The sequence below is a fragment of the Pan paniscus genome, chromosome 6, assembly GCF_029289425.2.
Source record: "Pan paniscus chromosome 6, NHGRI_mPanPan1-v2.0_pri, whole genome shotgun sequence".
Taxonomy (NCBI): domain Eukaryota; kingdom Metazoa; phylum Chordata; class Mammalia; order Primates; family Hominidae; genus Pan; species Pan paniscus.
The window spans coordinates 141177139-141204514 of NC_073255.2; the positions used below are offsets into that span (position 1 = coordinate 141177139).

Sequence of the window (27376 nt, forward strand, 5' to 3'; positions counted from 1 at the left end):
GTGTTTATCCTACTTGGCATTTTTTTACTTTTTTGGGTCTGTAGATTAATGTTTTTCATCAAATGTGAGAAGTGCTCAGCCATTGTTTCTTCAGATAAACTTTATGGGACTCTCATTACACATTCATTAGTACACTTGATATTGTCCCACAGGTCTCTGAGACTCTATTTATCTTTCTTTAATGTTTTTCCTCTCTGTTCTTCAGATTGGATACTTTCTGTTCATTTATCTTCAAGTTCCCTGATGCTTTCTTTTACCATATAAAATCTGTGTTAACTCCATCAGATAAATTTTTTATTTCAGTTGTTATACTTTTCAACTCTAGAATTTCCATTTGGTTCTTTTTTGTAGTTTCTTTTTCTCTATTGAGATTTCCTATTTGTTGAGTAGTAGTCATTATACTTTCCTTTAAGTCTTTAAATATGGTTTCTTTTCATTTTTAAAAATATATTTTAAATTGCTTTGAAGTTTTTGTCTGCTAAAACCAACACCTGAGAGTCAGTTTCTACTAAAAAATTTTTCTCCTAAGGGTGACATTTTCCTGTTTCTTTGCATGTCTCAATTTTCAATACAAAACTCAATATTTTGGATAGTAAATGATCGCAACTTTAGATTCTGATTTTCTCTCCCGAGGGATTTTTTTTAGAATACCTTTCCTGAACTTAATCTGTAGAATCTGTCTTCCTATGGCGTGTGGATGCCAATGTCTGTGTACAAGTTTTTAAAAGTTATTCTTCTTATTTTTATTTTTTATCCTGGTTTTCTAAAGAAAACCTGAGTCTGCAGATCTTAGTGGTCAGGCAATGATTTGGGCAGAGATCATACACAAATACATTAAACCTGTAAGAATTCCATCCTCTGACAATGGATTCAGCCATTTCTCAACTCTTTCTCAGCCTCTACTTTTTGCCAAGACACACTCTTTTGTCTCCCCTGAATATGCATGTCATTCCAGGGTTGGCTAGAGTTGTGTGGAGAGCTTATTTAGCTTTTGTACAGTTCTCTAATTTCCTGGGTAGCTTCATTAAATTCTGGACTAGTCCTGCTTGCTCCAGCTGTGACCTCAAGCTAGCAGAACTGTGGGTTTTCCATACTCATTTTCTGTTGAGCTTGCTACTTTCAGTGATCATATTTTTTGGCATGTATCATACTCTTCTAGCCCATCAAATCAAATCTTCTCTTTCTGCAAGAAGCTGCTAGTTTTCACTGCTGGCCCTGTCACACTAAAACTAATGTGCTGATTGAGCTGGGGGTGGATAAGAAGGGTGGCACCCCACACAAAAGGTCACAAACTCTCACTTTTCTTACCCAAACTCCAGCAGTTCTTCATGAATAAACACCTCTCAATTTATTGTTTGCCTATAGTCAGTCTTCAGAGCCCTGAAATGAATGTTTTGACAATTTTATTCAGTTTTACTTGTTCTGGGGGAGAAGATACACTAATTTCTTCATGCTGCCATGACTGAAAACTGATTAAATGAAATGTTATGCTTTTAGTATTTATCCTGTCCATTTAAGAAACATTAAAATAATAACTTAGCAAGTCATTATAGTAGGTCCACTAAGGTGTTTTTTTTTCTTTAAAAAGATTCAGGGTGGGCGCAGTGGCTCATGCCTATAATCCCAGCACTTTGGGAGGCCGAGGAGGGTGGATCACGAGATCAAGAGATCGAGACCATCCTGGCCAACCTGGTGAAACCCTGTCTCTACTAAAAATACAAAAATTAGCTGGGTGTGGTGGCACGCATCTGTAGTCCCAACTACTTTGGAAGCTGAGGCAGGAGAATGGCTTGAACCAGGGAGGCAGAGGTTGCAGTGAGCCATGAGCCGAGATTGTGTGCACTCCAGCCTGGTGACAGAGTAAGACTCTGTCTCCAAAAAAAAAAAGATTCATATTCAAGTTTGGAAAACACTATAAATCTATAAATAGTCCTGAAAATTCATAAGGTAACTTTTTTTTCTCCCCTTTGAAACTAAATACCATTTTTTACAATATGCACTTTAACAGGCAGAATGATATCTCATGTTTGAATATTGTAAAGTGAAGAGATTTAATATAAATTTAGCTTTTCATTGGCCTTTTTCAGTTTGCAATTTTTTAAACAAAAAGACAGAAACATATTCTTCAGTAAAATAGTGAGTGGGATAAAATGGCTATTCATTTTGAAATGATAATTTGATTTGAAAGCCTATAGCCTTCACACAAAAATCACATGTAGTCTTGCCAGGAAACATTTGGAAAAGTAAGTTGGCGTTAAAGTTTTATCAGCAGGGAGGGTGAATGTAACAACTTTTATTAAAGTTCTTGAGTTTTTCACTGGGCTGTTTTCTTTAAGAGGATAATACATCCCCATCACATTGACTTTCATATGATCTTCTTTAGCCAGTGGAATATGCTTTGGCCAATGGAATATAATATACCCATATTTGAGCAGAAGTTTTGAGCATGCCATATTTGAGCAGAAGTTTTATATACAGTTTTATAATTTGCCTGAGCCTCTTGTAGTTCTGTCCTCATCATAAAATAATATGTCCTCAATAGAGGCTTTCAACTTGGACCCCACAGTGAGAAGATAGATCTGCAGTCAGGTCCACTGCCTAGAGCAGGACCACAGCCAACCAACAACTCATCATGTGCTGTGGGTAGGAAGCAAATGATTGTGGTTATAAGCCACTGAAAGTTTGGGGTGCTTCTGCAGGAAGAGCTGACTAGTACAGATATAAAAATGTGCCTCTACAACAAAAGTACTGAATTTTCAAGATTAATATTTTTGTGTTACTATGGCAGTAAAAGAAAGCACCTTTAGATATGTGTTTGGAATTATAAGACTTAAAATATAGAATATATGGCTTGGAGATCTTCTCAAAAAGGCTGAACTTGAGGTTTGAGAGATGCAAGTGATTGCCAAGTAGGAGAAACAAGCTGTGTGGATACAGATGCCTTTAGCAGGGAATCCAAGTAGTGGGTTCAAACACAGGCCCCACACTGAAGGTACAAGGGTAGATATTTCAAATTGTAGGTGTTTATTTTCAATCAAGCTGCACCTTGAGTGGGAAACTTCATGAAGCATGTTCAGAAGGTATAGCAGATAGAATTTTCTTTTTTAAAGATCAAGAAGACCAACTAGTGTTAGATTCAAAGAGAATAGGACCTGCATACTGAACTTTAAATTTTAACATAATATCACTATGACAGACTTTAAAAAAACCATACTTCAGGTGATGGTCATATTTCTACAGTATTTTATTCAATAGAGGTCACTACATATCTTTAGACAGAATTATTCTAAAATTATCAAGGGCTTAAACAGATTAATAGCAAGATAGTTCTTTTAGTATGTTCTTTTAGATGGTCAGCCTTATGAGAAAACAACTTATGCTTTTAACTGAGTTCTGGAAAAAATTTAAAAGAAAAGAAACGGGCAATTTACACACAATCCAATTCAAAATAGAGGAGAAAAGGAAAGAAGGAGAAAGCCTGGCATTTCTATTTCCCATTTTCCCCCTCATTTGGAGTTCTACACAGACCAAGGTGCAATGAATTCAGAGTCCTATGATGAATTTGGTCTTGATTTGCAGGGAGAGTTGAAATACTCAATCTATCTGATTGCCACTGCTAACTTAGTGATTGATTATCTAAGAGGTGGTTCCTGGTTTCTGAAAATCCCTAAAAGAAAACTAAAGGAGAGCAGAGGAAAGCCTTGATGAGTGAAAAGAGCTTCATTATTAAAATCTTTATATTCTGGAGTGGAATCTGATACTGACCTTGGCAATAGCCCTAAAAATCGATTAAGTAACAGATTCTAGAAATCATCTCTTTCTCCATTATCCAAGGTCATAGCAATGACTCATCTGAAAACTCTAAGCAGCCAGTGCTTGAAAAATTATACCGACAGGATTTCAGAAGGGGTTTTCAATTTTAAAGAAAATGTCTATTTCACCACGTCTGATATATATTCCTTAGGTCTCGACTAATTTTTTCCCCAAGTGATGGGTTGTATCTCTCTTTTTATATTTTTTTTCAAAGTTATCTTGGAAGAGTATTCATAGGATAGAATAAAACTGCTGCAGAAAGGCAGCTCAGGATACATCTGAGGTCCTTTTTCCTTCACCATAATTTTAGAGATGAGAAAATGGATCCCTAAGATCCTTGGGCTTTCGTAGTTAGACAAAGATGGTGCTAGGTCCGGATCCCAAGCCTCTTGTCCTCTAAGGCTTTCACGCTCTCCCATACTATCTCAGATTAGTTTGGGATCAAAATATTTAGCTCTTTACCTTACCCAGGATCTTTTTGCAGTGTTACAAGGCCCCCATTCTTCTTTTGTTGCTTTCTCTTGTATAGTCCTAACATTCATTGAGACACAGTTTGCAAAAAGTGAGGGTGTGGGTCTCAACACTGACCCTTTGCAGCAGTCACAGAAAAACATCTTAACAGTGAAGTTTGAGATTTGTGTATTCAGTGTTTCTAATTCAATGCTGTCGATGACACTGGCTTCTACTAGTTATTTAGCACATATGAATCATGTTATAGTATCAAAATACTTTTCTATCAATAGCAACTTCTTAGCATGAATCAGGCCAGTTTTATTATTTCCTCCTCCCCAAAGCAGCTTTCCTGGTCACATCAGATTTAATGAGGTGCAATAAGTTGCCCAGATGCTTAGCTGTCACAACTCCTAAAGTGTACAGGGTGCAAGCCAAAAGTTTTAGATTAAGGGTAGAAATTGTCTTACCTCTGGGATTCCTGGTTACTAAGGACAAAGTTGGGGGGTGGGTGACAAAGGGGTTTGGGAAAGGGTAGAAGAATATCTTGCGTTCATTTATAGCAAGCCAGGAGTTCACAGGTATTTTAGCTCATCCCTAGTTGCTAGAGTCTTTAAAGATTCTGCTTCATCCTGAAAATCTGCTGTAGTACAGGGAAGGGTGAAGGTAGAGAGAAAGGCCACTGGCAGAGTCCAGTTCATCCCCAACTGACCCTAAATTCAAGAGGCAACAACTCAAATTCTCAGAGGGAATGGGAGCACTTTAGATCAGCAATACACCAACACTGGTCTGATCCTAGTTGCTGTTGACAAGAGTGGACACTTTGAGTGTGCCCCTTGGCATGGTGATTCTGAACATGAACCCAGAGGTGATTCCAAACCTGGAATGAGAATAAGGCTTTCCTTGGGCATGACTCAAGTAGAAAAGCTCTTTGAATCACATTTGAATCTGAGTCACCCACCAGTCTTTTCTTTGTTCCATAAAGGCAATTCAAGCATTGAGGTATAAACCAGGCTTTTTGATTCTCAGCCTTCCCTTCTCAGCCACCTCACATCTCAACCACCCCATGGAAACAGTAAGATTTCTTTCAGGCATTTATTTTAAAGAGAGACTACTTCATACAACCAGGTTTGGGGGATTTGAGGGCTTAAGAGAGTTACTAGAAATTACTGTCAGTTCTTGCTGTAAAGCTATCTCTGCCCCTGGGACGCATGGCCTGCCAAATGGCCTCATAAATCTGATTATTCTCCTTTCCTTTTTCTCTTTCCATGTTAAAATTCTTCTGATTTACCAGCAACTTCAGGAGAGTTAAAACAAATGAAACCTAACAGAAATTCTGACCCTCCACTGCCACCAATGCACTCAAGATGCATCATCATGAACTGTATTTTTAGAGACTTGCAAGTGTTATATTGGGCTAACTCATATTTTGGTCATCTTTGTCACCTCCTCCAAATCCCTCTGATATTTATTTTGAAGACCTTCTGAGAGTCTACAACCACACTTGCTAGAAATTCTTACTCACTTAAACTTACATGTCTCATGCTACTGTTTAATTCTGTTCTCTTGATTTTCAAAGCTCTGTCTGATGGACCTTGTATTACAATGGACCTTGTATAAGATGGACCTTGTCTGATGGACATGTATTACAATACATGAATTACATGCCTATAGAAAAAACTGAATGGAAGATTCTGAAAACTCATGCTTTTAGATGCTTTCCCCAGTTTCAGCAGCAGCCCCTTCATTATCTTATGTGTCTCACACCCCTATTCCACTTTCTCCCCCTCCCTCTTCATAGAATCTCAAATCTTCAGACTATCAAATGAAAAGCATAATTTTCATCACTTAGGTTATGACCCTTCTACCATAGAATAGCCGTTGATATAGCCAATTAGGTAAGACTTAGGGTCCAATTCTATCAGAATTCTCTCTGATAGAAATGCTCAGAAAATTCTGTGATCATATGGTTCAAAACGATTTGTTACCAAAAACCAGAATGCTTAAGCAGCATTCTGGTTTCATGGCTGGGGGTGGGAGGCAGTTACATGTTTCTTTATATCAGAATCAGAAGGAAACAAACAAAAAAACCAACGGAAATAGGGAAATGCAGTTTGAAAAGTAGAAACTGTTAAAAGAGCAACAGAAAGACTGTTAAAAGGGAAAACATAAGCTAAGGAAACAGCACGAAGGGCAGGTGTACAACAGCAATGCCATGTGAAAATGTAAGGAATTCTATAGTGGCAATTCCGGGATAAATTAGCCTGAAAACAGCTCTCTGGTTAGCTTTGGGTTGTAGGGGGAGATGGAAGTTCCTGGACAATTAACCATCTGCTATGTCTTTTTGTACCCTTACCACCCAGCTCAGCGTCTGGGCACAGAGTAGCTGTCAATATTTGTATAGTAAGTGTAACACTGGCCGAACTACCCTTTTTTCAAACAAACTATAAAATTCTGTGACACAGTCCCTTCCAAGCACACACAGGCCCAATCTATGGAAGGAATTATCGGGGAAACGACCTAAAGGAAAGTATGGGGCATCCATTGGCTACAGTTCAGCTGGCTGCTTGGGGGAAAAACGCAAAGAGGACGCAAGCTCAGCTGTGCTTGATGTGAGACCACCCTTGAGATTTGTCTTTTACATTATTGTCTGCCAGGCTCCTGCTCAACTTCTATCTCCACCTGTGGACCTGAAGGCAACCGAGGAGTTAGCCAGGGGCAGTTCTGTGGTAACAAGAAAGACTCTTGGGGGCTGTATGCCTCCACTGCCTTGGCGCCTCTTGCCTGCAATTGCCGCGCTGCCCCTCGTGCCTCTGCAAAGATGCAGAGGTCGAAGCACGTTGCTGTGCGGTGATGAAATGCTCGCTGAATCAGCCTCTCGAGCCCGGCCTCTCACACCCACCAGGATCCTGGGGTTGTCTCTAGGATCCCTGTGGGTGCTCCTGCCACCTTCTTAGACTACCCTCGCCCTCCTAATCCAGGCCCACTTCTCTGGCTCATGTCCACCCCTTGATGGGCGTTCCGGGGTCGTCACTGTCCTCTGCGCCCCTGGGCACTGGCAGCGCGGGCCGGGCAGCGGGGAGGGAGGCGGGAAGCAGAGCGGGAGGCGCCCCGGGCTTGCGCGCCGCGGTGCTCCACGAGGGATTTGCCGCCTTCAGCTGCAGCAGCTGCAGCGGCGGCGGCGGGAAGAGGGGTGGAAGGTGGTGAGGAGGGCCGGAGCCCGGGCCAGGAGGGAGGGAGGGGAGCCGGGAGGCTGTGCCAGGCGAGCCGGAGGGGTGCTCCGCGCTCCCCCGCCCTCCTTCCGGGAGCGAGGATGCAGACTCTGAAACTGGTGCTGCTGGGCTGAGGCGGAGGCAGGGGAGTTGCAGCGCGCGAGGCTCCGTGAGTGTGTCTCCTGCGCGCTGAGAGGCGGGGGGAGGCGGAGGACCAGGAGGAGGAGGAGGAGGAGGGGGAGAATGCCCGGAGCCGCCGCCGCTGCCGCCGCCGCCGCGATGCTCCCGGCTCAGGAGGCTGCCAAGCTGTACCACACCAACTATGTGCGGAACTCGCGGGCCATCGGCGTGCTGTGGGCCATCTTCACCATCTGCTTTGCCATCGTCAACGTGGTGTGCTTCATCCAGCCCTACTGGATAGGCGACGGCGTGGACACCCCGCAAGCCGGCTATTTCGGGCTCTTCCACTACTGCATCGGCAACGGCTTCTCCCGGGAGCTGACCTGCAGGGGCAGCTTCACGGACTTCTCCACGCTGCCCTCGGGCGCCTTCAAAGCCGCCTCCTTCTTTATCGGCCTCTCCATGATGCTCATCATTGCCTGCATCGTTTGCTTTACCCTCTTCTTCTTCTGCAACACGGCCACTGTGTACAAGATATGTGCCTGGATGCAGCTCACCTCCGGTGAGTGCGCGCTCACCTCCGCGGAGGCGGAGGACCCCGGGGCGCCCGAGCCGGGAAGGGGCCAGAGTGGGAGGGACGGGGGCTGTGCGCGCCGCCGCGAGCCAAGCCGCCTAATCCGCTCAGGCGTCGAGGTGTGGGGGGCGGGAGCCCAGCGAGGCCGGAACCCCCGGGGTTCCCCAGCCCCGGCGCTGGCGCCTCGTCCCGGGGCTTTCGTGAGCCTCCCAAGTGTGGGGGACGCCCACTCAGAGGGACGCCCCGGAGGCAGGGCGGTTGTGGGGCCGAGTCCGCTCAGAACTAAGGATGGTGGGCGGAGAAGTGGCCGCTTAGAGAGATGGGGCCGGGGTTCCGTGCTGAGGGACTAAGGAGGGACTGACAGGGCGAAGTGAAAAGCGGATTTGGAGAGGTCGTAGTGGAAGGAGCAGCCAGCCTGCCCTGCCCCTCGCTGCTGGGACTATTTCTGTCATTGATCCTGGGAAGGGGGGCGGGGGGCGGTGGCTGGAGTGATACTGTTTCTTTCCATCCCGGGCAGTTAAATATGTTTACTCCTCCATCCGGAGGTGAAGAGATCTTAATTCTGTTTTGGGTTTCCCCTTGTAAGAAGAATGTAGCTTAGAACATTCTTTCGCAATTCCTCAATGTCAAGTCTTCAGTTTGCCTCCTTGTCCGTGCAAAGGTCCTTCCATTTCATCTTTAAACAGAAGTCTTTAGTAAATCAAGATTCCTCAAGATCTCATTTTGGGGAAGTGGCTTTGGGGAAGTAGGCAGAGAGGAGAATGTTTCATTAGCATCTCCGATCACTCTTTCCCTGTGGATGATAAATTGTTGCTAGCTGGGGGATATGAAAGTACTTTTTTTCTGTGCATCAAAGTTACTTTTAACCCAGAAAGGATGGGGTACATTTCCTGGTGACTTTGAAGAGTCCTGAAACAAAACTGACTCCTTGCTGTACTTCCCCTGATGCCGATTGCCTGTCTGCCAGCCAGCTTGGATGCCCTCCCTTCTAAAGTCAAGGGTCCAGTGGTCGTGACACATTTCTGTTCCAACATTGTTGAGGTCCTTTTGATTTTATGGATGGTCTGGTTGTAGAAGGACACTGAATATCTTAGGCAGCTAAAGTTTTCATTTGCGTTTTCTTTTACTGTTCTCATTTTTAAGATGTTTCAAGATTTTGTCGTTTATTCTATTCCTGGGAAGGTTTTCTGGGGAGAGGGATTCAATCCCTGAGTTTACCAGAGTGTTGTAGGATGAGTAGATACTTAAAGGTGCTGGACAATAGCGTTAAGGTTCATAGTCCTATATTGCTAGTTTGATAAGGAAAGAGAAGCTTGTGGGAGACTACACTTGTGTGAAAGTATTTATTTTGTGTTTTGGCTCGCCTGATATTGATTTGCCATATATTGTAAAAGTGTGTATGTGAAAAGCAAGAAATGAGCACCAGTAGAGACTCCCTCCTTTACACATACCATTATTTCCTGAACGGGGAGTTCTGCGTCTCCTTCTGCACCCCCATCCCCAACTTTTTCTAGCAACTCCTCACTCTATGTTTTTATATATAAAGTTAACTTTTATGGCCATTTCAAGCAGAATAACTAAGATTTGGAATTAATTCATGTATTATGGCTGTTCTTGACACTTAGCTCTGGTTTGACTTTGAAGAGGACACACACATGCAGATGCTGTAGAAAAAGAATTGACCCTGCAGAGCTAATTTTAATTTTTCTAAGTTAAATGACCTATTTAGACAGGTGATTCAAATTACATCGTTTTTAAAAGGTCTGAAAATGCTTTGCAGGTGCTTTCTCAACAACGTATTCTTCAATGTTTGATTTTTATGAGGTTTCATACTCTAACCCCCCGCTTTTTGAAAGACAAAAAGAAAATGATCTTTGAGAAAGAAATAGCAGCTTTGAAGTTAATACAAACTGCAACCATTACAAGGTTTTTTTGTTTTGTTTCGTTTTTCTCCTTTTCTCTTTCTGGAATAGAGCACAGAAAAATTGTCTGTCCTGGAGCAGTGAAATATAATGTTGTTCTCAGGCATTTGACATCAATGTTTATCCTGTTTTCCATGTCATGTAAAATGTGGGGATAGTTTTTGTACTAAAGATGTAAGGACATTTACTTCATTTTGGAGAAGTCCGGATCCTTAAGTGACATACTTTTTAAAACCTTTATTTGCAATTATTTGGCATTTTATTTCTAGGTAAACTATAGTACATGATTTTGTTCATTAGTGAAGTATATTAATAAAAGAAAAATTGATTCTGATGACAGGTCAAATAATCTGTCACTCATTCACAGATTTTTAAGGAATAACATATAGAAGATATTTCTAAACAATGCTACATTTAACATGGTTTTCAGGATTTTACTAAAAAAATTAAGTCTCATTATACTAACAAAAAATTTAATATAACCTATTGTAAGTTACTTTGAAAGTTTAGTCTAGGCCGGGTGCAGTGGCTCATGCCTGTAATCTCAGCACTTTGGGAGGCTGAGGTAGGTGGATCATTTGAGGTCAGGAGTTCAAAACCAGCCTGGCCAACATGGTGAAACTCCATCTCTACTAAAAATACAAAAATTAGCCAGGTGTGGTGGTGGGTGCCTGTAATCCCAGCTACTTGGGAGGCTGAGGCAGGAGAATCTCTTGAGCTTGGGAGGCGGAAGCTGCAGTGAGCCGAGATTGCACCAGTGCACTCTAGTCTGGGAAACAGAGCACGACCCCATCTCAAAAAAAAAAGAAAAAGAAAGTTTAGACTTTAGACTATTCCTCTTTAATGTTAAGTAGTCTTCTCCTACCTATTGTTTACCAGTACCTAGGCTAATCTCAAGTGTAATTTGCTAAATATGAAAGATGAGACCTTAATGTACTATTTGCTTATTAGAGACTATTTATCCCTCATTGGAAATCAAACTATTCACTTGTGTATTTAGTTATCTAAGCCTTTTTAATATACTAACATCCTATATGTAGTCAGGTAGAATATAAAATCCTATTTCTTTTTTTTTTTTTTTTTTTTTTTGAGATGGAGTCTCGCTCTGTCACCCAGGCTGGAGTCTGCGCAGTGGTGTGATCTCGGCTCACTGAAACCTCTACCTCCTGAGTTCAAGTGATTCTCCTGTTTCAGCCTCTTGAGTAGCTAGGGCTACAGGCGTGTGCCACCACACCAGGCTAATTTTTTGTATTTTTAATAGAGACAAGGTTTCACCATGTTGGCCAGGCTGTTCTGGAACTCCTCACCTCAAGCAATCCGACTGCCATGGCCTCCCAAAGTGCTGGGATTACAGGCGTGAGCCACTGCACCCAGCCAAAATCCTATTTCAAGTGATACATTAAGATGATGAAACAGACTTCTTATGATATTACAATATAAAAATTATTATTTTTATGATTCTGAACGATGAACCAGAAAAATTAATTTATTTATTGGACCTGAAAATGATGTTGCTTGTTCATCTAGGTGTGTGAAGCACATTTAATTTTCGTGCCGTTATGAACACCTTACCCTCTCCCTCCTCACTCTAAGTCTTTATCAAACACAGTAGCATGAAACTAGGAAGCACAGTTAGGAGCTAATATATCATACTATCTTTGGATGTAATCCTGTATGTACAGACCATGTCTTATATAAAAACTGGAGACATAAAAATAATACATAAAATAATGATAATAAGAGATATAAAACTTCCCTAAATCTGTAGAAAGGCAATTTCTTCAGAAGGAAAAAAAAAGAGGCTTTTCTTCTTTCTGTGTGATTTCTCTGACACTAAAAGGAAAGGAGTAGATTTGTAATTGGTCAAGCAGGGTAATAAAGTCCAGATTTTTAAAAAATCAGGATAGAAAGGGAATTTTCTTCCCGTGGGAACTTTATTTTCTGCTTCTATGTTCTTATTCTCTTTAAGTCAATATTTCAGTTGGTTTCTGAGTCTGCTAATAACCACATTTTATAAACCACACTTTGTTTGTTCTAGTGACTATAAGCCATACCTTGAATTGTTTCCAGAAGCCCATGTGTTCACCATATTAGGCCAAAGAAATCTTTAGTTTTCTTTTTCTTTTTATAAGCTGAAGTATTCAGTGGAACTTAAGGTTTTGTAGACATCGGTCATGCATTTCTTGGTCAAAGGCAACAGATGTGGAAAGATACTCGCTTTCATCTGTGGAGATGGGACACCTGATCCAGACTGGATTTTCTTATTAAGGAGAGATGAGGACAGAATGGGCTGTACTCCCCAGATTCCTCATCTGTATCATTCTGAGTGTACCAGCAAGAAGGGCCAGCAAGAAGTGCCACCAAGATGGCAAGGCTTTATGGCAAGGGGTAAGGGTTGAATTGTTTAGTCTGTTACCCCTAGCCTCCTAAATTTAGTTCTGCCAAATTCTTTTTATCCCGCTTGCTTCCTTAAATTTTATAACTTTGTCGTTTAGGTGAGTTGGGAATCACCAAAGGTAATCACTATATTTCTTAGCCTGCAAGAAGAGCCTTTGAAATGTTATACCATCCTATCTTGTGGCACCCTCCTGTTTTCTTATAGATCTCATTAGCATTTGAAATTACAGCACATTTCCATGTTTATTTAATTTCTGTCTTCTCCAGTGCATTGAAAGTTCCATAAGGCCTTGCCTGTTTTTCTTTATACAGCACAGAGGTCAAAAGCATGGAAACTGGAGTTAAAAGATGTGGATTTGAAGCCTGGCTGTGACACTTATGGACGGTGTGACCTGGAGAATTAATCTTCCTATGCTTTAATTGCTCATCTGCAAATATGCATATAATTGTACCTGTCAGGAGACTGTTGCAAAGACTAAATGAGCTAATGTATTAGTTAGTGTCTGGTTTACAATAAGTAGGCCCTCTGTGAGTGTTGGGTATGGTTGCTGTCGTTGTCTTGCTATTATTACTATATCCTGGCATATAGTAGTATGTGTATATCTGGCACATAGTAGGTATTCAATAATTTTTTACTGAGTTAATAAATTGAAAAATAATGAATAATCGGGTGAAGAATGAAAGGAAAAAGGACTTTAAATTTCCCATATGTTGGGCTGGGTGCAGTGGCTCACACTTGTAATCCCAGCACTTTGGGAGGCCAAGGCGGGCAGATCACCTGAGGTCAGGAGTTTGAGACTAGCCTGGCCAACATGGTGAAACCTTGTCTCTACTGAAAATACAAAAACTAGCCAGGTATGGTGGCGTCCACCTGTAATCCCAGCTACTCAGAAGGCTGAGGCAGGCGAATCCCTTGAACCCGCGAGGCGGAGGTTACACTGAGCCGAGATGATGCTACTGCACTCCAGACTGGGCAGCAGAGTGAGACTCCATCTCAAAAAAAATAAAATTCCCATATGTTGTGGCAAGAAGTGAATGCTGTGTACTTTGAAAGCCGTGATACTCATTTCTCAGTGGTGTGTGGCATCACTAGTAGTGACCACACTGAAAGAACTAGTCCTTGTTCTTTGATGACAATGGTTGTGACTTGACACCCTAATTTGTGATGAGCTTTTTCCCAGAGGCTTTCTGATGTGTAGGTAATGATCTTTATTACAGCATTGGGAGATAATCATATCTCAGGCTTCAGCAAATTTTCCCTTACCATTTATTTTCTCATTAAAAAAACCCCATATCATCCAAAATGGAGGCTTTATGTAAAAATCAAGAGATTGGGTTTTCTTTCAGGAAGAGCAGGGACTTGTTCTAGGTTGGATTTCCTTATGTACCTTCAAGAGCAATAAAGACAGGAAAAGACTTTTCCTGTCTTTCCAGGCTTTCCCACTTCTTACTGGGCATCAGTGCAGATGTGCTCTTCTTGGACTCCCATGGAGCCAGCCAAGCCCTCTCTGACAGAGTGATTCTGAATATGCTGAGCTCTGATGGGGTGCTCTGAAGAGGGGCCAGAAATGGGATGTACTCAGGTGGAGACTCAGTGTTCAGGACAATCATCTGTCCTTACCCTTTGGCTAGTGCTGAGCAGTATGAAAAAGTGAGCTCTTGCCCCAAAATGCTGCTTATGCATCCTGAGTTCAGTGCCATGGAGTGACCCTAAAGAGAGGCTTTTCCTCTATCAGAGCATTTCAAATCTTCTCCCATGTGTAGAGGAAAGGATACGTACAGCCGTTGAGGGCAGTTTTTGTTTTCTAACAACATATTTCACTTAAAATAATTTTTTATTTACCAAGACAAACTTACAAGAAAGTGATCTGGAATAATTTAGAACCATTTCCCTTATATGTAATGTGACAAGAAATGTGACAATTGAAGAGATGTTAGAAAATATATTAATGTGATGTCAAAACAGTTTTTATAAAAGTGAGATTTTAAGCAAACATCTGTGAAAAATAACAGGTCCCATATAACCCATACAATATATTGTTAGGAATTTTTTTCTTGGTGCAAGGCTGCACAATCAACAAGTTTCCCACTGTAAAAATATAATAAAGTACTTCTATATTTCCGTAAGTAAATAATATAATAAAAGTCTAACCAGAATGTGGTATCAGAGGCTTAATATGAAAACACCTATTTGGTAATTTTTGTTTGGCATGTTGCTACCACTCAGGAAAGAGAATCCAGATGGCCAGGCTAGTATATTGCACTGTATGTACATACCTCAGAAATCTTTCAAAGGGAGTAAAATGAAAAAAAAAAAAAAAAAAAGAAAGAAACAGAAGAGCATATAGCTAGAGTTCCAGTATGTGGCTCAGTGCACTTCTGTGTGTGGTATCAGGAGATGAACTATGGGGAGAGGAGTAGAGAGAATTTTGGATCACATTGGCATGAAGCAAATAACGCTCTAGGAGAATTCTACTTTGAGGGCTTAATCTCGTGATAACTGGACTAGTTTTAAAGTGTAATTTCCATAATGTATTTGAACTTTGGGGGTCAGCACCAGTAATGTGAATTTTCCTTATCATAATGAGTCAACTGGAATTTTTATTTGATATGAGGAAAGACCAAGGAGCTGACCTTTATTCTTAATAATAAAAAGAAGATAGTAATAATGATGGAAAGTAAGAGGCTGCTTCATATAGCAAATAGTAGATAAGTTATTTGATGACTTAAACATAATGCTCTTATGAAAAGTCACTGAGGCATTTGAAAAATAGAAATAATCTCCCTCAGCATCCTAAATGTTTACATAATTAATATCATAATTAAAGACATAAGCGCTTAAATTATGGCTACAGTTCTATGATACTCCCACTGCACAAGGTCCTGGTACTATTCATAGTTTAAATTGTCCTAACTATAATCTTGAGTGAGTGCATTTCTCACCTTTTTTGCTTAAAAAAAAAAAGAAAAATAAGGGGCTTGCAAGGGGAAGATAAATAGTTTTTTGACCAATGTAGACATGAACCATATCTGACTACTATTGGCTAGAATGAAAGAAGAAAGCAAACCTTTTGGAAATAGAGTTGCTGGCACAGAATTGCCATACTTGAGTTCTGATATCTTCCCCACCTGAAACCAAGGGCTGCAGCAGGGTAGGGCTGCTATGTGTGCTCAACAGGAAGAAAGATCCTAAATGATTGTCTGAGTGAAGTTGATCTTCTAATTGCAGGAAATTTTAAGATTATGACTTATCAATGAAAGGGCTAGTGGAAGGGCAGTGAAAAATAATGGGATAAATGAAAAACAGTTGTAGATCTGAAAAGAGGCCCTAACTCAGAAGCAGACATGCACAACCTAAATAATCAAGGGAGTTCTCCACATTCTTTGCCCTGTTAGGGAACAATGGCAGATAGGATTTTGAAGGGTATTCAACTGTAGCTTTAGTACAGAATGCATCACAGGCCCTTTTTTTAAAGTGTTTATAGACTCCTTCTGGAAATAGTCTGGAGGGAATGTTTTCTGCATGGCCCTTAGTTGGTTTCAGTGCAGATCAAGAGTGAGGTGCTGCAAAATCAAAATGGGAAATGTGTATTATAATTGACAGAAGGCTCAGTATTAAAACAAACAAACAACAACAACAACAACAAAAAAAAAACAGGCAAACAAATCCAGCTGTGAAGAATGGCAGGGATATAGAACAGTGACACCAAAAATGAATGAGGTATGAATAGTAAAGAGACGATGAAATTCAGGGTTGGAAAGCCTGTGGAATTTCATAACATCAGATGCCTATTGAATTTGATATCATCAATGGCTTAAAAATGTATTGGCACAGGACAAGCAGAGAGCTAGAATATGTCATATGGTGCAGAGCTGTGTGCAAATCCCAGTTTTTAAGAAAGAAAAGTTATGGCTTCACCCCCAGTCAGGGAATTATAATAGACTCTAAAATTAAGCTATTTAAAGGGAGAGATACTAGATGTATGACAGGTGGAAATAAGTAGAAAGATTAAAATAAGGCAACCTAAGAAAGAATAGGTCATTGTAAAATTTGATGAAAAGCATTTCTAATGTTTCTTTTTGAAAACCCAGTTATAAATTGTGAGTTTAAATTGATTTCTGTAATATAATGCCTTTAATGGGGAAAGGGTACTTACAGTGAACATTTGGGTAAATACATTTACAGAACATTTTAAGAACCTGTATAATTACAAACTAGACTAATTGAATTCATCTAAAATTCAAATGATTAATAGCCAGCGATATTGTGGATCTGTGTGATGCCAAATATGAGTTAACTGAATAGCTACATTTTAACCAGTTTACTGGACAAAACATAGTATTGACCACTTGGTATGTTATAAAAACCTTCATAGAGAAAGGAATGCTCTACTGTAGTGTTTTAAAAACCATGGTTGATGACCTTTTAATGGTCATGATATCAGTTTGTAGACAATCAACATTAGAACTTGGATTAAAAGAGAGTAGAAAATACGAATGCAAGGCATATAAAAAGGGTCTTATGATACCTTTATTTTCCTTTTTCTTTTTTTTTTTTTGAGACGGAGTCTCGCTCTGTCACCCAGGCTGGAGTGCAGTGGCGCGATCTCAGCCCACTGCAAGCTCCGCCTTCCGGGTTCACACCATTCTCCTGCCTTAGTCTCCTGAGTAGCTGGGACTACAGGCGCCCGCCACCACGCCCGATTAATTTTTTTGTATTTTTAGTAGATACGGGGTGTCACCGTATTAGCCAGGATGGTCTCGATCTCCTGACCTCGTGATCTGCCCGCCTCGGCCTCCCAAAGTGCTGGGATTACAGATGTGAGCTACTGCGCCCAGCCAAAACCTTTATTTTCTAAAAATATTTACATACTTACACACATACGTGTGTGTGGACTAGGCTGCAATATAAAATGTATTACTGTAGGCTGTAGTCACAATGTTTGAACAATACTATTCCAGAGCAAAGATGATTTAGTGTGAATTTAGGAAAATAATCATTTCTCCTTTGGAAAATTGTGGAAGATTTATACAAGTTATTTATAGCTAATTTTGTATTAGAAGGTAAATTAGATAAAATATACTTAACCTAAGCAATTTGAGACTTTTTTCTTTTGGTTTTATTTTCTCACCTCCATTTATGACTTTTATTGCTAATGTATTATCCCCAATTAAATTGTAGGTTGATTGAAAATTAGACTTATTTTCCAGATGTGATTTGATTGACCCTTTGTGCTGTAAAAAATGACATGGCTCACCTCTGAGAAACAATATAGCTTAAAAACCATTTAACAAAAGTATTTAACCTTGTGTCAAGTGGATATAGACTCATAGGCTTTTGAATATTGGACAGATATTAAAAATCACTTAACATAATCTTCTCATTTTCTTGATTAAGAAATAATAATGGCCGGCCATGGTGGCTCACGCCTGTAATCTCAGCACTTTGGGAGGCCGAGGCGGGTGGATCGCCTGAGGTCAGGCATTCAAGACCAGCCTGACCAACATGGTGAAACCCCGTCTCTACTAAAAATACAAAAATTAGTCAGGTGTGATGGCGAGTGCCTGTAATCCCAGCTACTCGGGAGGCCGAGATAGGAGAATCGCTTGAACCCAGGAGGTGGACGTTGCAGTGGGCCGAGATGTTGCCATTGCACTTCACCCTGGGCAACAAGAGCGAAACTCTGTCTCAAAAAAAAAAAGAAAAGAAATAATAATGATAAATACTAACTATTGAGCAACGACCACTTGCAAAAACCTTTAGTTTGACCCTCATAACAATCCTACAAGGTTCGTATTATACCCATTTTGCAGATGAAGAAATTGAGGCTTAAAAAATTACTCAAAAGAACTTGTTCAAGGTCATAGAGACAATAGGTGGTTTGAGCCAAAATCAGACTCTTTCCCTGGCCTACAGCATGTTTCCACTAAGTCTGAGAGAGATTCAGAGTCTTGCCAAAAGAATACCTTGGAAAAATTGAGATCAACACGCATCTGATTCCCACTGCAGTTCCATTTCTACCACTTTCTTTTGCCTCCCAATGTAACGTCCATTTCTTTAGTGTAAGTCTTCAATATGCATTTTCACCATTCTGTATCATCATGCAAGGAAGGAGCTGCTCTTTGCAGGGGAAATAATTATCTATGTATTTTCCAGAATTTCCTCTTCAAGCATACTTATGTAGCCGACATACCATCCTTTTCATTTCTCTAACCTAGAGTCTGCGGTGATTCTTTTCCCCTAATGTCCCCTTGGTTACACCTCTGAGATTATTGCCATTAATCTTAGACTGTGAATTCCTACAGGACTAGAGCAACATCCACATTACTGGCTCTATGTCATCCATTCTTGCCCTCAATTAAATGCAGAAATTTTCTTAATAGATTTGCTTATTGATGGTGGTGGTGAAGATGGACAGAGTTGCTAAGGTACTGACACAGTTCCAGAGAAAGTAATAATAGACTTGAGCAGTTTCTGGGGGATCAGGGTGAGGAAGAGAAGCTAGCGTGTGGTCAATATTTGCATCTTGACCTGTCATCTTACTGGCTGGATGACTTTGGGTAAGTCATCTAACTAATTTTGACTTTTCATTTTCTTGACTTAATTTTTCTAAGGCTTGTACAATTCTATTCCAGATTTTTTTTTTAAAAAGATTGCAAGTTATAGACATTTAAAAAATAATATCTGCTAACCAAATGTTGCTGTGTATTTACCAAGAAAGTAAATGTTAGGCAAACCATCAAGGATAGAGTGAAATTAAAGCAGAAAGAAAATAAAGAAAAACTAGAAAGACGAGTAGGCATCTAAAGTTAAGTTTTCTCAATCTAATGAAACTTTAAATAAAATATATTTTCTTCGTTCTTAGGATTATTGAATTAATGCACATAAAACACTTAAAATTGTACCTAGAACATAGTAAGCACACAAAAAAATGTTAGCTATGATTACTGTTACTCCTCCTACTACTACTAAAGAGATCAGGGCCAGAGGCATAGTTAGTGTTTACAAAATTTAGTAAACAGAAAAATTGAACTTACAATGTACTACCTAATGAAGGCAATTGAGTGGCGCAATTTGTGTATGCTGGATCTACTTTGTTTTGAGATTAAGAAAATGTTTGCGAGTATTTTTAGTAAACTGCATGGTGTTATAAAAATGCTATTGTGATTCTTATAATGAATTGTATGCATTACTAACAAAACACCAGGTTCAGTTAAGAGTTTAATTTAGTGTTAACAGAACTAGCTCTTCCATTTTATTTGTCTGGAGTAATGACTGAAAATAATAGGAATGTATTTTGGAAATCATTTTGAACTGTTTGATAACTGCAACTAAACAAACTTAAAAAAAGGAAGCCATGTTTTGAAGAATGCATGGCAAGACAGTTTTTTAATTATGTTAAGACCTGAACATTTAGTCATTCTTACTAAGTTCTTCCAAATGATAGAGAAATATTATCAGCTGTTACCCAAATTATTTCCTCTTCACAGTTATCGAAAGCAAAATTGAATGTTCTCCATCTCTAATAACATCAAGAACAAATTAGAAATAGCATTTTCCTCTGCTATTCAAAATTTAACTATAATACATTGAAAATTAGGTTTCTCAATACTTTATCTGTGAATCTTTATTGTTTTCCTAAGTAAAGAAGGTAGTGATTTAAAATTTTCAGATTTATGCTCAAATGAAGGTTATGTTGTTCTATTTTTCATTAACATGTTAATTCCTCCTTGTATTTCTTTAGCTTTTCTAAAGAAAGTAAAAAAGCAGCAACAACATTGCTTCTTATAAATGTTTCATTTTAAAGTCATCAGTTTATTATAAAATCAGAATATCAAGTTTGCTATGACTACACCTATGACTATGATCCAAACTACTGGATTAAACAACAAGCAAATGAACATTCTCTGTTTTACATATTCATCCAAATTCCTTTTGTGGTGACTAATTAGAGCTGATTTTGACAAGAGAACTTACTAAATAAGCTTGTTTGACCACACTGTTTTTGGAGATGCCAGTGAGCATCACTGAGCCATCTTGAAGGCCATGGTGAATAGTTCTGCTCTTCCAGACCTCTCAGTCTTTTGAAAGGGCTCTCCAGTAAGATGAGCAGGATAGGGAAATGGGTCAGGATCCACCAGCCCCAGTTCACTTTGCTGAAGACCCCTCCATTGTCGGCGGGATGGGCTCTAGAGGGAGCTCCAGCCCTGTCATCTTGTACTTCTGAGAACTTTGCCTTTTACAGGGTCAGGTCCAGACTCATTTTCTCCCTGACACTGCCTGTAGGATGATATTCTAGAGGACGGAGGGTGGAGGATAAAATATGAAGACTGAAAAAGAATAAAAAAAAGGATTCATCAGAAAACACACAGTAGAAGGGAAAGCTCCTTTACCTACAAGGGAAAAGCTAACTCCTCCTGAATATTTCTGCAGCCCCTTGCCTTAATATAAAATGCTTTGAAATTACTCTCTATAATCTATCTGACCTTTGGAGAAGCTGCTGTGACTTCCAATGGCCTCCTTTTTTGGAGAACTCATTGGCATGGTCATCCCCATCAGGTCATTTTGGTTGTTGTTTCTTAGGCTGGAGATGGACACATGGGGATGACTTGAGCAGGTCACTGGATAATTCAAAAGAAATTGAGGAATTCAGAACTGTAAGGTTCTAAACAGCCCTTTGGTCTTGGTGGTCATGAACTATGCATTATAGTTGTGTTTCTGCAGGTGCCTGAACTTGTTTTGAAAATTTAAAAAGTAGGGTTGGAAATCCCATTTCTTGGGAAACTTTAGGGACTTTTCAGAATTTAAAAATAATGTTTAAGATAACTCAGAACATGAACCGCAGCCATAGGCAAATAATGCTTCACAAAATCAGAATGAAAAACTGGGCACCTAATTTAATTACCAGTTCCTACCTACATATTCCAGTCTCCGTTTCCTTAAATAAAACAGAAGAAAAGGAAAGGAATGAGTTCCTTTTATACCCACAAATAGCATTATCCACTGAACACCACTCAAAGGAGACACAAATTCTCAAGCTGGTTCCTATTTTATCTCTTTAGGAACCTGAAGTGCAGAAAGTTCTTTAAAGGAAAATTTTCAAAAAGCACACTTCCCTTCTCTAAATCAATACTTTTTCCGTCTTATACTCAGAGAGCATTCTTTTTAATCCTCACCAGAATTTTCCCTCATTAGCCCCAGTGCCCTGCTATGGCCCCAGTACCCACTAAAGTGTCTGTGTGTGAACAAACCAAGTAGAAAATTTGAAACTGTACTGATAGTGCAATTTAATTCAGCATGCTAGCATTACTGTGGTACTGCTTAGAATGTTTTGGCCACACATAGTATGCAGAGAACAAAGGAGAAAATTCTGCAATCAATATGAGTTTGCATTTCATAAGGGCTGTTCCCTTCTTTTGCATATTATTAAAGAATTGACTTTTTTTTTTTTTTGCAAATTCTCTAGAAAGCCAAACAAATGATTGTGAGAAGTGGTCCCTATACACTAAAGTTTTAATTATGATAGAGCTATTCAAGAAATGGAATGAGTCTCACTTATAATTCTTCGTCTCCAAGTCTCATGATGACATGAGCAGTTCATTTGAAATTTTTCCCCAAATGTGTTAAAGTATTATCCAAGTTTAGTGTAGAAATATGATTTATAAGAAGCCAAAGGCTGGGTGTGGTGACTCTCACCTGTAATCCCAGCACTTTGGGAGGCTGAGGAGGGCGGATCATGCGGTCGGGTTCAAGACCAGCCTGGCCAACAGAGTGAAACCCCGTCTCTACTAAAAATACAAAAATTAGCTGGGCATGGTGGTGCATGCCTGTAGTCCCAGCTACTCTGGTGGCTGAGGCAGGAGAATCACTTGAACCCGGGAGGTGGAGGTTGCAGTGAGCCGATATCACGCCACTGCACTCCAGCCTGGGCAACAGAGTGAGACTCTGTCTCAAAAAAAAAAAAAAAAAGCCAAGCTTGAATTTATACAACGAAAGAGAAGGTGATTTAAATACCTATTGTGGTTATAAATGTTATTTAGCCTAGCCATCACTTTGATTTTGTCTAACACTTGCAAAATGAACCATTGTCACTTCATCTGCCTCATGTTATGAATAATATATTTTACATTTGTGTGTATGGCTTGCGTGTGTGTGTGTGTGTGTGTGTGTGTGTGTGTGTGTGGTTTACAAAATCATACTAAAACGACCATTTGTGTACCTGCTACCCACTCCCCTAATTACATCCCCTCTCACCTAGAAGTAGCCACTTTCTGGAGTCTTGAGTTTTGTGTTATTATCTTATATTTTCTTATAGTTTTATCAGTGATGTACACATTCCTGGGTAGCATATTGTTTAATTTTGTCTGTTTCTGTTTTTAAATGAAATGCTTTTAATATTTCACCATTTAGAATGACATATACTGTAGATGTTTATTTTTGCAAATACTAATTAGATTAAAGGAGCTCCCTTATATTCCTACACTAAGTTTTTAAATTGTGAATGTAAGTTGAATTTTATTGAATGCATTTCCTGCATCTATTGAAATGATCAAATTACTTTTCCAAATTAATATATATTGATAAGATAATTATAATACTGGATTTTCTAATGTTGAAGTAATTGTGCATTTAAAAAATGAAGCCAACTTTGCCATACATCATGTGACTTGATGCTAATATTTTATTATTTTTAATTTTTTTATTTCAATAGCTTTTGGGGTGCAAATGGTTGTTGGTAACCTGGATGAATGGTATAGTGGTGAAAGCTGAGATTTTAGTGCACCTATAGCCCGAGTTGTATACATTGTGCTCAATATGTAGCTTTTAAATCCCCAATCCCACTTCCACCCTTCCCCTTCTGAATCTCCAAAGACCATCATATCACTCTGTTTGCCTTTGCGTACCTATAGCTTAGCTCCCACTTAAAAGTGAAAACATACGGTATTTGGTTTCCCATTTCTGAGTTACTTCACTTAGAGTAATGGCCTCCAGCTTCATCCAAGTTGCCGCAAAAGACATTATTTCATTCTTTTTTATGGCTGAATAGTATTCCATGCTGTATGTATATATGCCACATTTTCTTTAGCCACACATTAATTGATAGGCACTTAGGTTGGTTCCATAGCTTTGCAGCTGTGAATTGTGCTACAATAAACATATGCATGCAAGTGCCTTTTTGATATAATGACTTATTTTCCTTTGGGTAGCTACCCAGTAATGGGTTTGCTGGATCAAATGGTAGATCTACTTTATGATTTTTTGAAGTATTTTCATGAGTAAAATTGGTCTTTTTTTGTTTCATTTGTCACACTGTCTTTACCTAGTTTGGATAAGAGGGTTATATAAGATTCATAAAAGTTGAGAAGTCTCTCTCTTTTTCTGTCTTTGAGAAAAAAATTTGTGTATGAATCAAATGATCTGTTTTTGGAATGTTTAATAGAGTTATCTCATAAAACTGTTTGAGCCTGGTGTTTCTTTATGGAAGGATTTTTATACTACTATTACATTTCATTAATTGTTATAGAATCATCTAGGCTTTTTATTTCATCTTGAGTCAGTTTGTAAAGATATATTTTCCTAAGAATTTGTCTAATTATTTTATCTAAATTTTCAAATGTGTTGGCATAAAGCTGCTCCTAATATATTCACATAATAGTGTAAGGGTTGCTTGTGTGTTCTCTATTTTCTTTAACTCAATTTTGCCAAAGTTTTGTTATTGTCTTTTTAAAAGAACCAGCTTTAACTTTGTTGATTTTCTCCACTACATTCTTCTGTCCTATAGCATTCATTTTTGCTTTTTAAAATATTTCCTTTCTTCTATTTTCTTTGGGTTTAGTCTCTTGTTCTTTTTCTAACTTTTTAATTTGGTTACCAAGTTTGTTAATTTTTTAGCCACTACAACTTTTATGGGAAAATGACCTGTTTATCTATGCTGAGATTTTTGAAAAGGGTATTATTGTAAGTTTTGAGCAGGAATTGCCTGCAACCATTATAAGCATCATATAAAATAACAAAATTCTGTGTTCATTATAAAAAGCTCAAGTTACTTGTTAAAATATTTACAAATATTTCAATGGCATGGTTTATACAAATTACATATACTTGATATTGAAGCTATATTCAATATATTTTTAATATTTAGTGCTTTATATTCATCTTTTTTGATGTTAATATGAGGTAAACATAATAAGTGGTTTTACAAAGTTACATTTAGCATAATAGATGATGCTCCCAGATACCTTCCCATTTATTCTAGCAATTGCTATTGTACTAGTAGCATTTTCTATGATATGAAAAAGATGAGAAAAAACTCTTTACCACTAGTGGTCAGTTGATGCCCCCATGGTTAATGTCAACTTTAGTGCTCCATTACATCTTTGGATTTTTGCTTTGTCTTTTTTCTTACTTCTAATATTGTCTTACTTTACTATAAGCTCAGTCTTGCATGCTTTTAAAAGTTTTGAATTTTTATTCCTTCTTTTTTTTTTTTTTTTTCTTAGACAGAGTCTCTCTCTGTTGCCCAGGCTGGAGTACAGTGGTGTGATCTTGGCTCACTGCAACCTCTGCCTCCCAGGTTCAAGCAATTCTTCTGTCTCAGCCTCCTGAGTAGCTGAGGCTACAGGCACGTGCTACCATGCCTGGCTAATTTTTGTATTTTTAGTAGAGATGGGGTTTTGGCATGTTGGCCAGGCTGGTCTCGAACTCCCGACCTCAAGTGATCCACCCACCTTGGCCTCCCAAAGTGTTATTCCATATTTTTAAGTGTTCTAGTTATCAGGGTTTTTTTTTTTTTTTTTGGTCATCTGTTCTGCTGTATTGTCCAAAATGTAAGTCCTGTGGATAATATTCTATTGCCTTTGCTTAGCTGTGTGGCCACATGAACTCCAAACATCAAAGTACCAAGTCACCACTTTGTGCCATTGCTCAATGGGGAACAGGATGGGAGAAATGGACACGGATGCATGCAAAGTAATTGTAGTTTCTGAAATGACTACTCAAAACTCATGAATCTCTCATACTGGGTTAGCATCATGTTTTTCTGAGATAAACTATATTAGGAGCAAAGGAATGAAGGTCTCCACTTCCAGTGACATACGTATGTAGTGTAGTAGATTTCTCTTAGTTCTCCTATAAAAATAAAAATACCAAATGAAACAATAGAAATACTGTAATTGGATTCTCACTCCTCCTGTTCTTCTTTCACTCATTCATTTATCCTTCCCTATTGCATTCCTTTTATGTGTATTAGAGGAGATATGAAGACTAACACACTTTCTAATGTTGAGGATCTCTTTGGGATTAGTTTTCTTCAAAAGATTGGAAATAATTTTGCATTACCAGGAAGAAAAATGTGGCGGCCATTATACCGTACTAGATAAGTGCATAAATTCCAAAGCCAGAACATCTGGGTTTGTGTGGTGGATACTTCTTTTACAGGGTAATTGTATGACCTTGGACCAGTTCCTTAGCCTATCTGTGCCTCAGTTTCCTCATCTGTAAAATGAGGATTAAAAATAGTACCTATCTCAGATCTGGTACACAGAAAACATTGATAAACATTAGGTATTAGTATCACCATCGCCATTGTCTTATCACTCTAGAAAGGCAATCCCAGAAAGAACAAGAAGTATAAAGGACTTGGTAGATTGCTCTTCTATAAAAACTCCAGGTGACCTCACTGTTTTATTTATTTTTTAATCTAGAAAAAAAAATCATGCACATTTTGGTGTTGCCAAGCCATTGCTACTCCACTATTTATTGAGTAAGGTCAGTCCTTTCCATACTAGGCCTTTCTAGGGATTTGGTAATAGTGAGGGGAGAACAGAACAAGGTGTGAAACTTTCCAGGGCTGGGTCCTCTTTTCACCCTCTTTTTGGAGTTAGGGATTGGGGCGCTGCAGAATGATATCATTGAGGCTCAGGCGAAGGGTTGCAAGGAGCTGTAATGGCTCCTTGTAGCCTTTTTGCTAGAAGCTTCCTAAGGACAGGGACCATGGCTGTTTTACTCACTATTATAGTTTAGTGCCTAGGTTGCTTGTTATTGAAAGTTTGCCTTCTTTTCTAGCTGGGTACAATTGCTCATGCCTGTAATCCCTTGGGAGGCCAAGGCGGGTGGATCACCTGAGGTCAGAAGTTCAAGACCAGCCTGGCCAACATAGCGAAACCCCATCTCTACTAAAAATACAAAAATTGGTCGGGCGTGGTGGCACGCCCCTGTAATCCCAGTTACTGGGGAGGCTGAGGCAGGAGAATCGCTTGAACCCGGGAGGCAGAGGTTGCAGTGAGCCGAGATCGCCCATTGCACTCTAGCCTGGGCGACAGAGCCAGACTCTGTCTTAAAAAAAACAACAACAAAAAACTGTGCCTTGTTTTCTAATACACAAAACTGATGTCACAATCCAAAGCTTTCTGTTAGAAACTGATATAAAGACAATTTCTCAGCTCTTTATAGAGAAAGGGTTAACATACTGATTTTTCCCACAGAGTCAGTGCAATGGGAGATCGTATCATTTCTGTATGATCTAAGCTCTATTTAAGAAAACAGATTTGGCTGGGAGCAGTGGCTCACACCTGTAATCCCAGAACTTTGGAAGACCGAGGCGTGTGGATCACGAGGTCAGGAGATGGAGACCATCCTGGCCAACGTGGTGAAACCTCATCTCTACTAAAAATACAAAAATTAGCTGGGCGTGATGGTGCGTGCCTGTAATTCCAGCTATTGGAGGCTGAGGCAGGAGAATCACTTGAACCCGGGAGGTGGAGCTTGCAGTGAGCCGAGATCTCATACTACTGCACTCCAGCCTGGCGACAGAGCGAGACTCCGTCTCAAAAAAAGAACACAGATTCAATTTTTATTTCAAGATTAAAAACGATGAACTATGAAACAA

General features: G+C 39.4%; 1 protein-coding gene across 4 annotated transcripts in view; it reads left to right on the forward strand.

The window, feature by feature from the left end:
* Positions 1–3207: 3207 nt before the first annotated feature.
* Positions 3208–27376, forward strand: part of LHFPL3 (LHFPL tetraspan subfamily member 3) — a 577287-nt gene continuing 553118 nt past the window's right edge. The window contains exon 1 of one of the 4 annotated variants that reach the window (XM_055114795.2): positions 3208–8157. In XM_055114795.2, the coding sequence (XP_054970770.1) occupies positions 7719–8157 (439 nt within the window). In that variant the 5' untranslated portion in view covers positions 3208–7718. The remainder of the gene's footprint in view (positions 8158–27376) is intronic. The other 3 variants (XM_034964705.3, XM_024929610.4, XM_024929609.4) reach the window with 3 other exon arrangements.